The following is a 13,244-nucleotide window of genomic DNA, read 5'->3' as shown; positions in this document are numbered from 1 at the left end:
GAGCAGTGTCTTCCTAGGCTGCAGGGGCCCCTTCCTTCTTCTCCTGGGGGAGCCCCACACATCACTTCTGGAACAGCAGCAGGTTCTCGAGGTCGGGGTCAGACTGCCCTGGCTGCTCGGTAAGGTTTTCTTCACCATGCTGCCCCCTGGAGGCTATTTCTTCATAACCAGAGCAGAACCGAGACTAATTTCCAGCCACATGCCCATCTTCTGCCCTCCAGCAGGCCACCCGACTCCATAGTTCTGCTTCAGGAGACTTGGGGTCACCAGAAATGAAAGTGGGGCTTAAGTGCTGTGTGTGTGTGTGTGTGTGGGTCCTTTCTCTGCAAAGAACTATGAGCCACTGAGATTTCCTGGAAATTCATTCAGGGCCTGATGCTGGCGGGGAGACAGGGCTGTGGGCGCATCCTGCCCACTCCCTCTGCAGGCTCACTGCCACGGTCAGCCCCCACATGCAGCCGGCGTAGCAGGCGCTCTGCGGTTGCTCTGTGTTCCTGGCCTGCGTGCCCCTCACCTATTTCACTGCGTTATTTTTAGAAAGGCGGTCTTCAAATGCTGGTCACTGAGCATCTGCCCCCGCGGGGGGCCAGCTCTCAGATGTCCCACAGGGAGAGGAGGTGAAGTGACCCTGCTCCACACCCCGGGGGCGTCTCTGTCCAGAAAGCTGGAGAGAAAGGAGGCACGGTCTCCCTTCTTTTGGGGTGTCCCTCGCATTCTCGTCACTGCATTTGCAGGGTGGGGAGTGATCTCCTGACTCAGGAGTTTACAAGGGACATCTGAGATGTGGGGGTCACAGGCATTTGGAAATGCTTTGTTGTTGTCCCTACCTTAGTTTTGAAAGCCACCCTCCCCTTTTGATGAGTTTTTCATTTATTGACCCTGACGCCCAGCCACGCACGTCACAGCGTACAGGGGACGGAAGTTGGTCTTTGGTCCCGTTAAGCATCTCCCGGCTTCAGTGGTGCAACTTGCCCTCGTGGAGGATACGCAGCGGCATCCGCCACGGTTACAGGGACACCCGCAGTACGCAGGTCTCGCCGCCTCGGATCTGCCAGCCTCCAGCTACCACAGTGTCCTCATTAGTTCTGGGCTACATCTAGTTGAGCTGGAAATCTGTGCCTCCTGATTGAATCGCAAACCAGGTAGTCATGGAGACCACATCCAGCCTCCGGCTGCCTGGGAAACCACGTGCACACGGGGGAAGGCAAAGGACCCTGCAAATTAACTTCCCGCCTCCAGGCCCCCTCGCTGCCTCCTTCTGGTCCAGTGCTGTTCATTAGGATTCACAGCCATTTGAAAATACCATAATCACAACCGTTGTCTCAATGCCTGTTTTGTTTTTTTTTTTGTTTTGTTTCTTGTTTTCTTTGTCTGTTTCAGATATATCAACACTCCTACACTGGATATTATGTCCTGAGCAAAATTCCTCATGGGTAAGATTGTTCTTTCATTTTCTTTGAACAAGAAAACTGCAGAACAAAGCACAGAGTGGAATGCTGACGCATTGCTTGATTCTTAGGGCAGGACATGGGGCACCGTAAGGCTTGACAGCCAAGAGTCCCGATGTTGGGGGACCTCTGAGATGCCTCCAAGGGCCGAGGGGGTCGCCTGAGGGCCGTGACTTGCCCGTTTGTGAAGCCGTCTTGCTAGGACCTCTGCCACCTCCTGTTCTGGTTCCCAGGTTCACCCTCCAGGTCCTGCAGAGCACAGCTTGCAGTGCTTGGGGATCAGCTGTGGCCCATCTGGGGACGTGGTGGCTCCCCTAGGGCTCGGGGCAGGGGTGGGGGGCTCTGGTTATACACACAGTAGAGAGGGTGACACCCCTCAGCTCCTCTCGCTTCTCAAAAATGCAAGAATTGGGACCCAAAATGTGAGTGGGAAGGAGAGACATGCATGCAGGTGTGACTTTGTGCTTTCCAGGGCTGGGTGGATGCAGCCGAAAAACAGGGGGGCGTTACTGGCAGCTCCTCTTTGCAGCTGGAGGTGTGAGGATGTGGTAAAGGGTTGGTAGAGCCATCCGTTGAATTGGCACAGAGAAAACCAGTTGCAGAACAAGGGAAGCAAGGCAGGGATGGTGTTTTAGTGCTTCTGCTTTTATTCTTTCTTTTTTCTTTATTCTTTTTTTTTTTAATCCTTTTAGGGCCGCATCCACGGCATAGGGAGGTTCCCAGGCTAGGGGTCCAATTGGAGCTGCAGCTGCCGGTCTACACCACAGCCACCGCAACACCAGATCTGAGCCCCATATGTGACCTACACCACAGCTCATGGAAATGCTGGATCCTTAACCCACTGAGCACAGCCAGGAATCGAACGCACGTCCTCATGGATACTAGTTGGGTTCGTTTCCACTGAGCCACAACGGGAACTCCTTCTTTTCTTTTCTTTTCTTTTTTCCTTTAGAGTTTCCCAGCCAGGGATCTGATCCAAGCCACAGTTGCAACCTAGCAACGCTGAATCCTTAACCCACTGCTCCCAGCTGGGAATGGAACCTGCCTCTTGGGGCTGTTTTTATTCTTTCTTTTTCTCCCCTGTCTTCCTCCTTGCCCCAACTCCCCCACTTGCCTACAACCCCCCGCCCGCCCCCGCCCGTCTTCTTCTCCCCACTTCTTCCTTCTCCTTCACAGCCTCCAGGGATTCTCCCACTTTTTCCTTGGAAAGGTGAGATGCTCAGGAGGCATTCGAAGAAATTGGGGGAGATACTGGCAATGGTGTGGAGACTCCTGGGACTCTCTAGGGACCCCCTGATCTTCCCAGGCACATTTAAACAAACAGCAGGAGTTGCTAAAAAAAATACCGTTCCGTAGGAGAACATTAACCACAGCCTGGATCCACCCAACCGCTGCTCTCTCTTTTCCGCTCGGTGTGGGTAGAATGTGGCCGCATCCTTGGAAAACAGACATGGAGAGGATAACTTCCTTTGGGCTTCAGATAAACGCACGACACATAAAGCTGTGCAGCAAAAGGCGATGCATCGTCTGTTAGACTGTTAGGAAAATCAAGGCCCAAGAAACGGAAGATGCCCTCCTGTAGGAAGAACAAAGTGTCCACAGGCCTTTGCGTGTCCAGTGTATTGAAATAGAAACTCAACTGTTTGTCTCTCAGGAGGAATTATTCTATCTTTTTCAAGCCGCTCTGCATCCTCAAAGGTCACGGCAGGCAGGAGGATAATTATGCCCTGAGACTTATCTGCCCTTCTGGGAACAATAGAATCTATTATAGATGATGGATGTTTCATTCCATCTTATACAAACTTGTAACACTCGAAACTCAAAAAGCGTTTTGTACATGACACGGTGCGTTAGTATTTCACCGCATCGGTTAGAATGTAGGACAGACAGGTTCTGAGGAGCTGGCCCAAGGGTTTGCCAAACCAGCTGCAAATCTAAGGACAAGCTGATCTGTGCTGAAGGCTTTGTTTCCTTGCTCACAACGGGCTGACGATCTCCTGCAGAGGATGCCAGCCAAGAGGGAGCTGCTTTTTTAACATTATCATGCTCACTTTAAATAAGCATGCAATAATAATTGCCATCATTTTGGATTGCGTCTCTTGTGCATTTACCGCAGGACATCAGCCCTGCAGGAAAAGCCCTCGTATTGTCCCTTCAGAGTGAGAACTCCAAGAGGTTAACTGTCCATCATCCTATAGCTGGCGTCCAGGAGGGCTGGGATCCGGCACCGCCTGGCTCACTCTCAACCACGTCCATCAGAGCATGGGCTAGGTGGTCGCTGGAAATATCAGATTTGTACTGGTGCCCGCTCACTTACTGCTTTCCTGAGGAGTCTCTATGATTCGAAGAGGTAGCCTTCGTGTTACCTTTATGAAACAATGTCTGGTGGGTGAGACTGTCTGCAGCCCATCTCATCACCATGGAAACTGACAGCCTCTCCAAAAGTGGCCTTGCTCAACCACCCAGCTCTTCCGCTCCGCCTTAAGGTCATTTCTGGAAAGTAAATGAATGAATGATTCTCAGATCTGTCCGTTTCTTACCTGTATGAAGGAGACAGTGGATTCCCAAACCGGCTGGGCCTGGAGGCCTTGAGTTTTTGCACCTTCAGCCTCCAAAAGGGGCTTGTGGAGCTCAGTCTGTTCTGCCAGATGGCAGGAGAAGGACCAGACCCTTAGGGGGGATTGGGGTCTTGAGGAAAGCACAATTGTCTTTTTAAAATAGAAGTGTCTCTATTAAAATGTTTAAGTTTGCATGGTTCATAGGCCCCAAAACCTGAGAGCCTGCTCCATACTCCTGGAGACACAGAGCTGCATCTTTCTCTCAGATTCTCACCCTCCTTTTATCATCCTGTTCCCTAATTCTTCACGTCCAGGCGGAGGCCATGTCGTCTGCAAGACGGGGTTATTGGGCGTCGATAGCTTGGTTTCTCCCCCTTAGCTTCAGGTTTTCCAACCAGAGGCAGGGAAGGATCAAGTTAATTTCTCCGTGCCCTCTAAATTCTGGCTGCCTTCCTTTGTGCCTACTGGCAGAAGACTCTGGGGAGGGTGTACCCTCTTTTCTGCCCCTTCCGTGAGCCCGGAAGAGGCCTCCCTGTCCCACGTTTCACTTCCTGCTCTGCAGCTGGGACCAGGTAGGAACCCATGGGCAGGTAGTGGCTCAAGGGACCCTGGAAATCCCAAGCCGACTGATTTCCATCCGTCCAGAGATCGAGGACCTGAGCGCAGGTGTGCTGACTTCCGCAACTAAATGTTCAAAAACCGTTTTCTTAAGGGACATGTATCTTTGACACAAATTTGTTTACAGAGCCAGAATGACAGCTGGTTATTTTTAACGCAGTGCCTCACTTGGCCTTTTCATCAGCAAGTCTAGCAATCTTTCATCATAGAGATTATAACGAGCTAAATAGTCTACAAGGGTCCCCAGGTACAGTTTTCATAGACGTTTCTGGTAGACTTAGCTGTTTCTTGACGTTTTCCGGTCAAGGGTCCACCATGTGTCTTCAGAGACGGTTTTGGTAGACTTGGTTGTTTCGTGACATTTTCCTGATGTGACTTTTTTTTTCTTAGATTAGTTTTCCCTTTAGTTTGAGAGCCTTTTTTAAGAAAAAAAAATGATATTTATATATAACTATAATTTCTCATATCTATTAGGATCACTCTGAAAATGATATGGACGACAGAACACCAATCCTTCCATAACGGAAACCCATTTTAGGAAAAATATGGCATAGTCCCTCATTAGGTAGCATTGGCATTTCGGTATCTGGCAAACAGAGCAATAGGAGACCAAAAGCTGAGACGTATTTGAAGGTATCTTGTTGACATGTCAGGCTGTGGATGCTTTTGCCCTCACCTTGCTTATTTACCTGTTCCAACCAAAATCGTGCAGAAATTGTCTTCCTTTGGAATCCTGGTTGACTCATGAAGTTACATTCTGTATCTGGAAATAATGAACTGAAACATAAATTCCTTCTGCCCAGGATGACTCTGAAACCTTACAGAGAAGAGCATCCCCTTTGCTGAGAAAAGAGACATGTAGGTGAGAACACAGCATAGCACCTTGCTTAAAAGCATGACATAGGAGTTGAGAACTGAAGCCCTGTGGTCGTGGAGACCCGACCTTGAACCTGCAGCCAACTTGGGCTGCGTGACCTTGAGAGTGGTTGTACGTCCACAGATCTTAGTTTCCGTGTTCTTGAAGGATGATAATAAGGGCGCCCACCTGGCAGGCTTATTATAAGAATTAAATGAAATGCTGTATGCGAAGTGCACAGCAGAGAATTTTGCTTATAGAGAGTGCCTGGGAATGTTATTTCTTAATATCCTCACACATCCCCAACATATATGTATAGTCTCATAATTAAACTGTATCCGACTGTACTTTCTAGGCAGCTCAAACCCTTTCTGTTACAAGGAGGGGCGTGATGAACCCACAGTAATGAAATTCCCTTTAATAATTTCTTAAAGCTGAGACGTGTTCTGTGACACTCGGGTAATTTTAATGCCCACGAGATTTTTAATTTCTCTTTTAAAAGAGACGTCTTGGGCCTCAACCGTCTACTCTTCTGAATGCTAAAATCAGTTCTTTCTTAGTCTCACTTCAATCTGACACTGCAATTAATTTTTAAGGCATTCTTAACTTGGGACATTTAAGACAATGAATGCAGAAAAGACAATATAAGTCAACAAACATGTACGTATTGAAATGCTGTACTGAGCAACAAAACCACAGTTGCCATCCTTAAGGGCTGCAAAATCTTGTCGAAAAGGAGAGACGCAGACTTCTGTAACTATATGTAATGAGGTGCCTCCAATGGGGCTTTTTTAATTAATCAGCCTCCCGTCTTAATTTTTTTATTGTTATTTCCCCAAAACAATTCTTTTTCTACTGTACAGCAGTTACACATACATGTACACTTTCTATTTTCTCACATTATTATGCTCCATCATAAGTGACTAGACGTAGTTCCCCCGATGAGTATTTTAAACACTGAGCACCAAAGAAGAGAATGCTGCGGGCATCAGAGATGGATGAAGGACCAGACACAGCAAGTCCTGCCTGAGCTGAGCCTCAGAGTCGAAGTTTTCTTTTGTTTTGTTTTGTTGAATAGATGGAGACAGAGAGGAGGCTTTCCCGCTCGGGTAAATTATTAATCAGGCTTGACCTTTTCCATGAGCCAGCATCTTCCTGGGGGTGGTGGGGTGCCAGGCGAGGCCCCAGCAGGGCTGTTCCCAGGGGCCTCTGCCTGGAGAGAAATAGGGCTGTGTAGGTTCAGGATCAGCCTGGCGTGTGGAAGAGGAGACCCCATCCCAGGAAATGGGTCTCCACAATGCCCCCACCCGCAACGAGAACACAGTAGAGAAGGGATGTGGTGAGGACGGCAGGCTTAGCTTAGGTTCCCTAGGGTGGGGGAGGAGGGGGGAGGAAAGAGCTGCTTGTGAGCATGGATTCACTTAGGGGCTGGGGGGCAGTGGGGGTGCAGGCACGGCCCAGTGCAGAGAGCCGCGGATGGGGGTCGTGGGTGTCTGGTGGTCGCTCGGAAAACGAAGACAGATTTCAAGGGTTTATGTTCCGTGTTCCTCTAATTAAATCTTTGGCAGCCTGTGCCTGTTGTGAGTTGAGCCCGGTGCATGAGAAGATTGCAAGTAGCAAGTTCAGGAGGGCAGTGGTGAGAGCGCCAGTGCCTGCATCTCCTTCCCCAGGACACACTGCGCAGAGCTGCCGGAAGTCACATGGCTAGGATTGTTTGTACCCCCCGAGGAGGTGCCACCATGCAGCCCAAATGTAGGAGAAAGAGTCCTTAGAAGGGCACCTTACGTGTCTCTACCGTGGCATCGGCAAGGCATAGATAATGTCCTGTTGCTTGCTCACAGGATCTTTCAGCACTGTGGACAGCTCCAGCTTGGTCTCAGCGGCTCCCCCTTCTTCTCCCTTCCGCCCCAGGCCGCCTTCCTCCTCTTCCTCCTTAGAAAGTGGGACTCCTAGCAAGCATCCCCGAGAAAGCGTGAACGTTAGAGTCCAATCGATCTGGGAATAAATTCCCAGTCAGCCTCTTCACCTGAGTAGTCATGGAAAAGTGACTTTGCTTCTCTGGGCACTATTACGCCACATAAATAATGAAAGGAAGATGCCTGACTCGTAGGGTTCATGTAAAGGTAATAACAGCGTAGGATAACAAGATGGTACGCTTACGTGCCTACTTGGGGTGCAGAAGCACGACAGGCTTTCTTCCTGGTGGAACCAAACCCTTCCGTTGTACAGCCAGATCTAGTTAACCCCCCTCCCCCCAGTTCCCCTCCGTTTGAACAGAAAATGACTTTCATCCTCAGCGCCAGCTCTGATCAGTTCTAATGGCTTCCTGGAGCTCTGAGTATGAAGGTAGTGTGGAGCTGGGCATGGTCGGTGAGTCTTGCTTGCAGCGAGAAGGCAAGAAGGATGCTTAAGATCCCTTGCAGGTGCCAGCTTTGCTTCCGTGAAGACCACATCAGCGATGTGTCACACACTGCCCCAGGCAGAAGATGTGCCCCACCTTTGTGCCTGCCATCCCTCACCTCCACCCCAAACACACACACACACACACACACACACACAAACGCGCGCGTGTGCACGCGCGCCAGAAACTCCCCCACGGGGCATCTTTGTCCAAATCCTTCATCCCCGGTGTCAAAACCCCTTCCTCTAAAATTTTCCTGCAGCCACCTGAGCTCCTCTGGGAAGTTTGCCTCTCATTTCATACTGTGATTTACCCTTGCACTAAGTTTCTAGCTACCTTGTTGTTGGCAGATAATTTAGGCGCTTAAATTTTCTGAACAGAATATTTAGAAATGCTTTCAATATGCGTTTACTGCCCAGCACTTTTCTCTCCCAAGTTCTAGGGTGGCAGAGGGAGAGGTCTTGCTGGGAGGGGCTTGGCCCGTGTCTGTGGCCCCCCTGTGGCTGTTGCCCAGGGTGAGAGCCGGGCTGCTCGAGAGCAACCTCAGCAGAGGCTGCACCGGCAGATGTGAGCCATCCGGAGCAAAGCCCTCAGCCACACGTGACGGAGTCTTTCCATGGAATCATTTCCTGTCCTCAGAATCCCGCCTCTCACGTCTACAGATTTTTCAGGCAGACAAACCCGTTTGGAAACGGGGTGAAAACATGCAAGATGCATCGTGTTTTTCAGGCACCTAAACTGCACTTTCACATCATCGATTTGTTGCCAGCACCGGAGGAGTCCAGAGATGCTGGCTGAAAATTGGAGGAAATGAGTTAATTAAGCAGTACTGTCTGGTAAGAAGAGGCAAGCCTGGACCTCACCCGGATCAGTTATCACCAGGGTCACTGGAGGATGGGGCCGCGGGAGGGTGTTTTTAAGTTACTCACGTGACTCTAGTTTGGATAGTTGGGGTCGACTGGCCATGCCCCTTTCTTCACTTGCTGTCATCACTAAGTGACCCCCAGGATTATCCTTGGAGCTGAGAAATGACCCTTCTGTCTCTGGGAGCAAGTGACCTAAGTTCCCCCTGAAACATTAATTTCCTTGTCCTCTCAGCAGACGCAGAGAGATAGTGGCAGGCCTCACAGGTCCGGTGTTCTTGGAGATTTATTTCATGGTAATCAGGAAAGGCCCCATCGCATGGACGTCTGCCTCACAGAGAGGAGACAGAGCCTGCTCTTCAGTCTTCGGAATTCATCCCCAGAAAGGGGCAGCGAGGCTTCCTCTCCCCCTGGGTCTGGGCTGGAGTTTGACGTGTGCGCCACCTAGTGGACGCATCCGGGAAGAGCCTGTGGCGATACCGCTTTTTGGAGCCTTGGGTACACAGGGCCTCCTCTTGAAGACTCACAGGGCCGGTTCTAAGTCACGCAGAATCCGAGGCATGTAGGTTGGACCCTTTCACCTGGGCTTGCATGACCATCCCCAGCGAAGGATTTGCCTGCATCCCCGAGGTCAGCTCTCCTCTGGCTCACAGACCTTTTCCTAAAGAGAAATACATGCCTGGAGCCTTGGCTGACTCGCTGGATGGCTGCGCCCAGAGGTTTGCAGCGCGTGCTGCATCCAGTTCTGCTCCAGGACGACTGAGCGCCCAGCGTGAGCCAGCCCTGCGCTCGCGTGGGAGGGACCGCGGAGAGGCCCCACGGATCCCTGGCTGTCTCCTCTGTTTGGTTTTGGTTTACATTACCTGCGCTTCTCTGGGCTCCAGACTGTCCCCACAGTGGGCTGGACACAAAGCCCCCTGCTTTATTTACGTTGGGGACCTCACACCGATGAAGCGTCAAGGGCGGCCTTGACCAGGCGAGCAGCACCCCAGGACAGCAGAGGGGTGGCCTCCCAGACCCCAGAGAGACGCGCATAGGTACTGATCACATCTGTGTATTTACAGCCTCAGTGCAGCAAAACTCACACTTTTTAAATGCACACGTTTCATTAAGTCTTGACTAAGGGGTGTCGTCACAGAGCACGTCCACCACCGCCGTGGGGGACATTTCCGTCTCCCCAGAACGTTCCGTCGTGCCAGCCTCCACCCCTGTGGCTGCCCCTGGCATCTGTCTCTGTCATTTTGCCGTCTCTAGAATTGCCTTGAGTGCGGGTCACCCTTCTGCGGTCCCGTGTGACTGGCTTATTTGTCAGCACAATTGCTCTCCAGGGTCACTCACAGCCTTGCTGGTGTCTGGAGATCTTTTTTTTTTTTTTTTTTTATTGCTCAGAAGTGATCCAGCAGTGGCTAGACCGTCATCTGTTTGTGCATTCACCAGGTGACACTGGAGTGGTTTCCAGCCTGGGGCTATTAGGAATAAAACTGCTATGAACATTTGCATACAGAATTTCTTATAGGCCTATGTTTTCTTTTTTCTTGGATGAACAGCTAGAGGTAGAATTTCTGGGTTATATGTAACGGTGCGTTTAGGTTGGTTAGAAACTGCTGAATTGTGATCCGAGGTGGCTGTCCCCTGTAGACCTCCCGCCTTTTTAAACTCACTTCTCTGTAGGGCTGGGATTTTTGACTGCCCTCCTCCCCCTGGCGCCTGTTCTGGCTTCTGCCCTGACCCGGGCTCTCCGGGGGAAGCCCTCCCACCCTGGTCCCACAACCGCCCCTTGGCAGCGCTCCGTCGGTGCCAGCCCCTTGGGGAAGGATGTGGCGGGCGGGATCGGAAATAAGGGGCAAGAGCAGGGTGGAAACGTCTTGAAGAGGCAGGTCCCTTGGGGCCACAGTGCCCACCGCCGGAGCCGTTAGGAGGGCTCCAGCCCCAAGCATCGCTCCCTCCTTGGATAGATTTTGAAGAATTTCTTTTTGAGAACCGTCCCCTTGGAGGAGGGACCAGATCCCAAAATGTGCACGTTCTGGCACCTTGGCCCTGCGCTGGGTCCGTCTCCTTCTGCTTCGTGGCTGAAAGAAGGAGCACAGAGGCCCCCACACCTGGACCCCCACATCTGTGCGGCAGAAACCTGCCCCGGACCGTGGGGCTCCCGTCCAGGCTAGCGAAGGGCGCCAGACGGGATAGGCCGTCTCAGACGTCCCTGTCCCGTCTTTTATCGTATCTTGACTTGAGGGCCGTGAAGGAGACCTGCAGGCAGGGCCGGTCCCCCGAGAGGCGATTGGTTTGCAAAGTGCTGCCCATCCAGGCTGCGTGTTGGGCTAATAAATATCTCTGGAGCCACTTACGGTGGACAAAAGAACATAACGCTGTGCCATCTCCTTGCTGGAACGGCCTGATTCCCAGGCCCGGGTAGCACAGCATCCAGATGACGCGGCTGTCTGCTCCCGTGAGATTTTCGGCTCCCCCGGACTCTGCACCTGCCATGCCGCCGGCCGGACACTCGGAGGCAGGGTCCATGCACCGCTGGGCCTGAAGCACGCAGATTAAGAAGCCGCACGACGCTAAGGCCTCCACCCCGCCTGGACTGGAGACTAACCTGACCCGCCCCTGTACCTCCGCCTCCCCTCTCTCCAACGAGACCGATGGAAGGTCCCACACTAGGAAGAGAGCCTTCTCCACGAACATGGACATCTTGGTCCCCAGCAGGAACGAAGGTCAAGGCTTCGCCGTGTCTCTGAACATCCTGCCTCTGATTCGCCGCATCACGGCCCGAGTGTGCATTTCTATCGACCTTTCAAGGGCTTGGCGGGGCTTTTAAGGCAGTGCTAACAACCACAGCGTGTCCCCCCCCCCCCGCCCCGCCACATCCCCAGCCCAGCAGCCCCCACTGAGGGTGAGGGAGGGAAGCATCCAGATGCAGGGCCGACGTGAGCCCTGTCCTTTACCACCAGCGGCGTCAGAACTAGACTTCCTGCACCAGGACTGAAGCTCAGGGCAGACTCTCCCCGAGACCCTTGACCCGAGGGTGCTGCCGGCCATGGGTCTGCCTCCCTCCCGTTCCTTTGCTCCACCCCCTGCTCCCGAGGCCATGGCAGCCCCTGCTGCTGACCTTGTGACGTCTGAATGCCACCCGGCACCCAGGCGCCATCCACAGCCCCCTTCCCAGACCCCCCGGGCTCCAGGCCCGAGCCATCCTCATTCCACTTTTGTTTGTGTCAAGCCTGTGCCGCACGTGAAATTCTCTCCTCCTTCCTCCAGACACGTCTTTAAAGACCCTACCGTGTCGGCTCCACCTACTTCCTTCCCCTTATCTCTTTGTTTCATTTATGGAGGGTGAGTGACCGTTCACACGCATCTGCCGGCTCTTAGCGAACACTTACTCTGCGTCTGATACTGAGACTCCAACACGTCCTAACGTACTTTTACTCGTGACAAATGATGGCATAATAGGTCACGGCCCCGCTGGAGCGATGAGGCAGCAGAGACCAGCAGCTGAGGTCCCGGGCTCCAGGTCACACAGCTGGCCAGGATCTCGTGGCTGGCCAGGATTTCGGCCCTGCTCTTCCGGCTCCAGGCCTGGCGTCCTCGGTGGGACACGCTTTGCTTGCATTTCGGTCTAACAAGTGACAGCTCGGAATGGAGCGCCACCTCCTTCAACCCGGAGGAAACGCGTCCCCCCTCGGGCTGAGTGGCTTTGACCTCACAGAGGGGGTGGCATGGACGCGTCGAGGGGTTGGTGGGGGGGTGACCCAGGGACCAGAGTTGTTTGATCAGCGTGTGTGTGTGTGCGCGCGCGCGTGTGTGCACGGCCTCCCCCTGCAGCTCAGGACCCATTCGTTAACACTGGTGCCGTTTTCCTGTTTTGATTTGACAAACGAAAGACACCTGAGGCCAAGGATTGACCGCTATCAAACTAAAATTGTTCATCAGAACATATTAAGTACAACACGCTAAGCAGCCCGCTGGGTGAGCCCCTCAAGGAGCCTTCACATCCCTGCAGATCTCGGACCCCCCGCCGGGGACCACGGCACCCAGCGAGCCCTGCTCCAGGGCATCATGCCCTGTCCCGTCTGTCGCCCGCCCATATACCCATATATAAGAAGCACGGCCACTCGGAGGAGAGGCTCTGGGGTTTGGAGGCAGTGACGCGTCATTTTCTTCCATAGCAAGTCACCCCTGAGAGTTTCCGTCCTGCAAGGACGTGGCGGGCGTGCACCTGCATGGAGACGACCTCGCAGACCTGGGCTGAAGGTCACGGAGCTGGGTCCTCCTGCTGACCCCTCCTCCTGAGTAACCTCAGCACTGCCCTTTGTCGCCTGGTTCCTAAAGCGTTGCCAAAGGAATTGCTCACGATGCTCTGAAGGGTTGTCCGTGACATTGTAGGACTTTGGAAAGAACTCACTACACGTTCTCGGTTCTGCATTAAAATTCATACTTCCGAGTGCTGGCCATACACGAGCTTTAAAGTGACCGTATCCTGTTCCTCCCACGCCCCCAAAC

General features: G+C 52.6%; 1 protein-coding gene across 1 annotated transcript in view; it reads left to right on the top strand.

Annotated features, from left to right (window-relative positions):
* Window positions 1–13,244, top strand: part of DPP6 (dipeptidyl peptidase like 6) — a 757,367-nt gene that overhangs the window by 552,906 nt on the left and 191,217 nt on the right. The window contains 1 exon segment of the mRNA XM_021079151.1: window positions 1,381–1,433. Coding sequence (XP_020934810.1) covers window positions 1,381–1,433 — 53 coding nt within the window.

Source organism: Sus scrofa, chromosome 18 (genome assembly GCF_000003025.6).
Source record: "Sus scrofa isolate TJ Tabasco breed Duroc chromosome 18, Sscrofa11.1, whole genome shotgun sequence".
Taxonomy (NCBI): domain Eukaryota; kingdom Metazoa; phylum Chordata; class Mammalia; order Artiodactyla; family Suidae; genus Sus; species Sus scrofa.
This window is presented reverse-complemented; position numbering and strand designations above follow the sequence as displayed.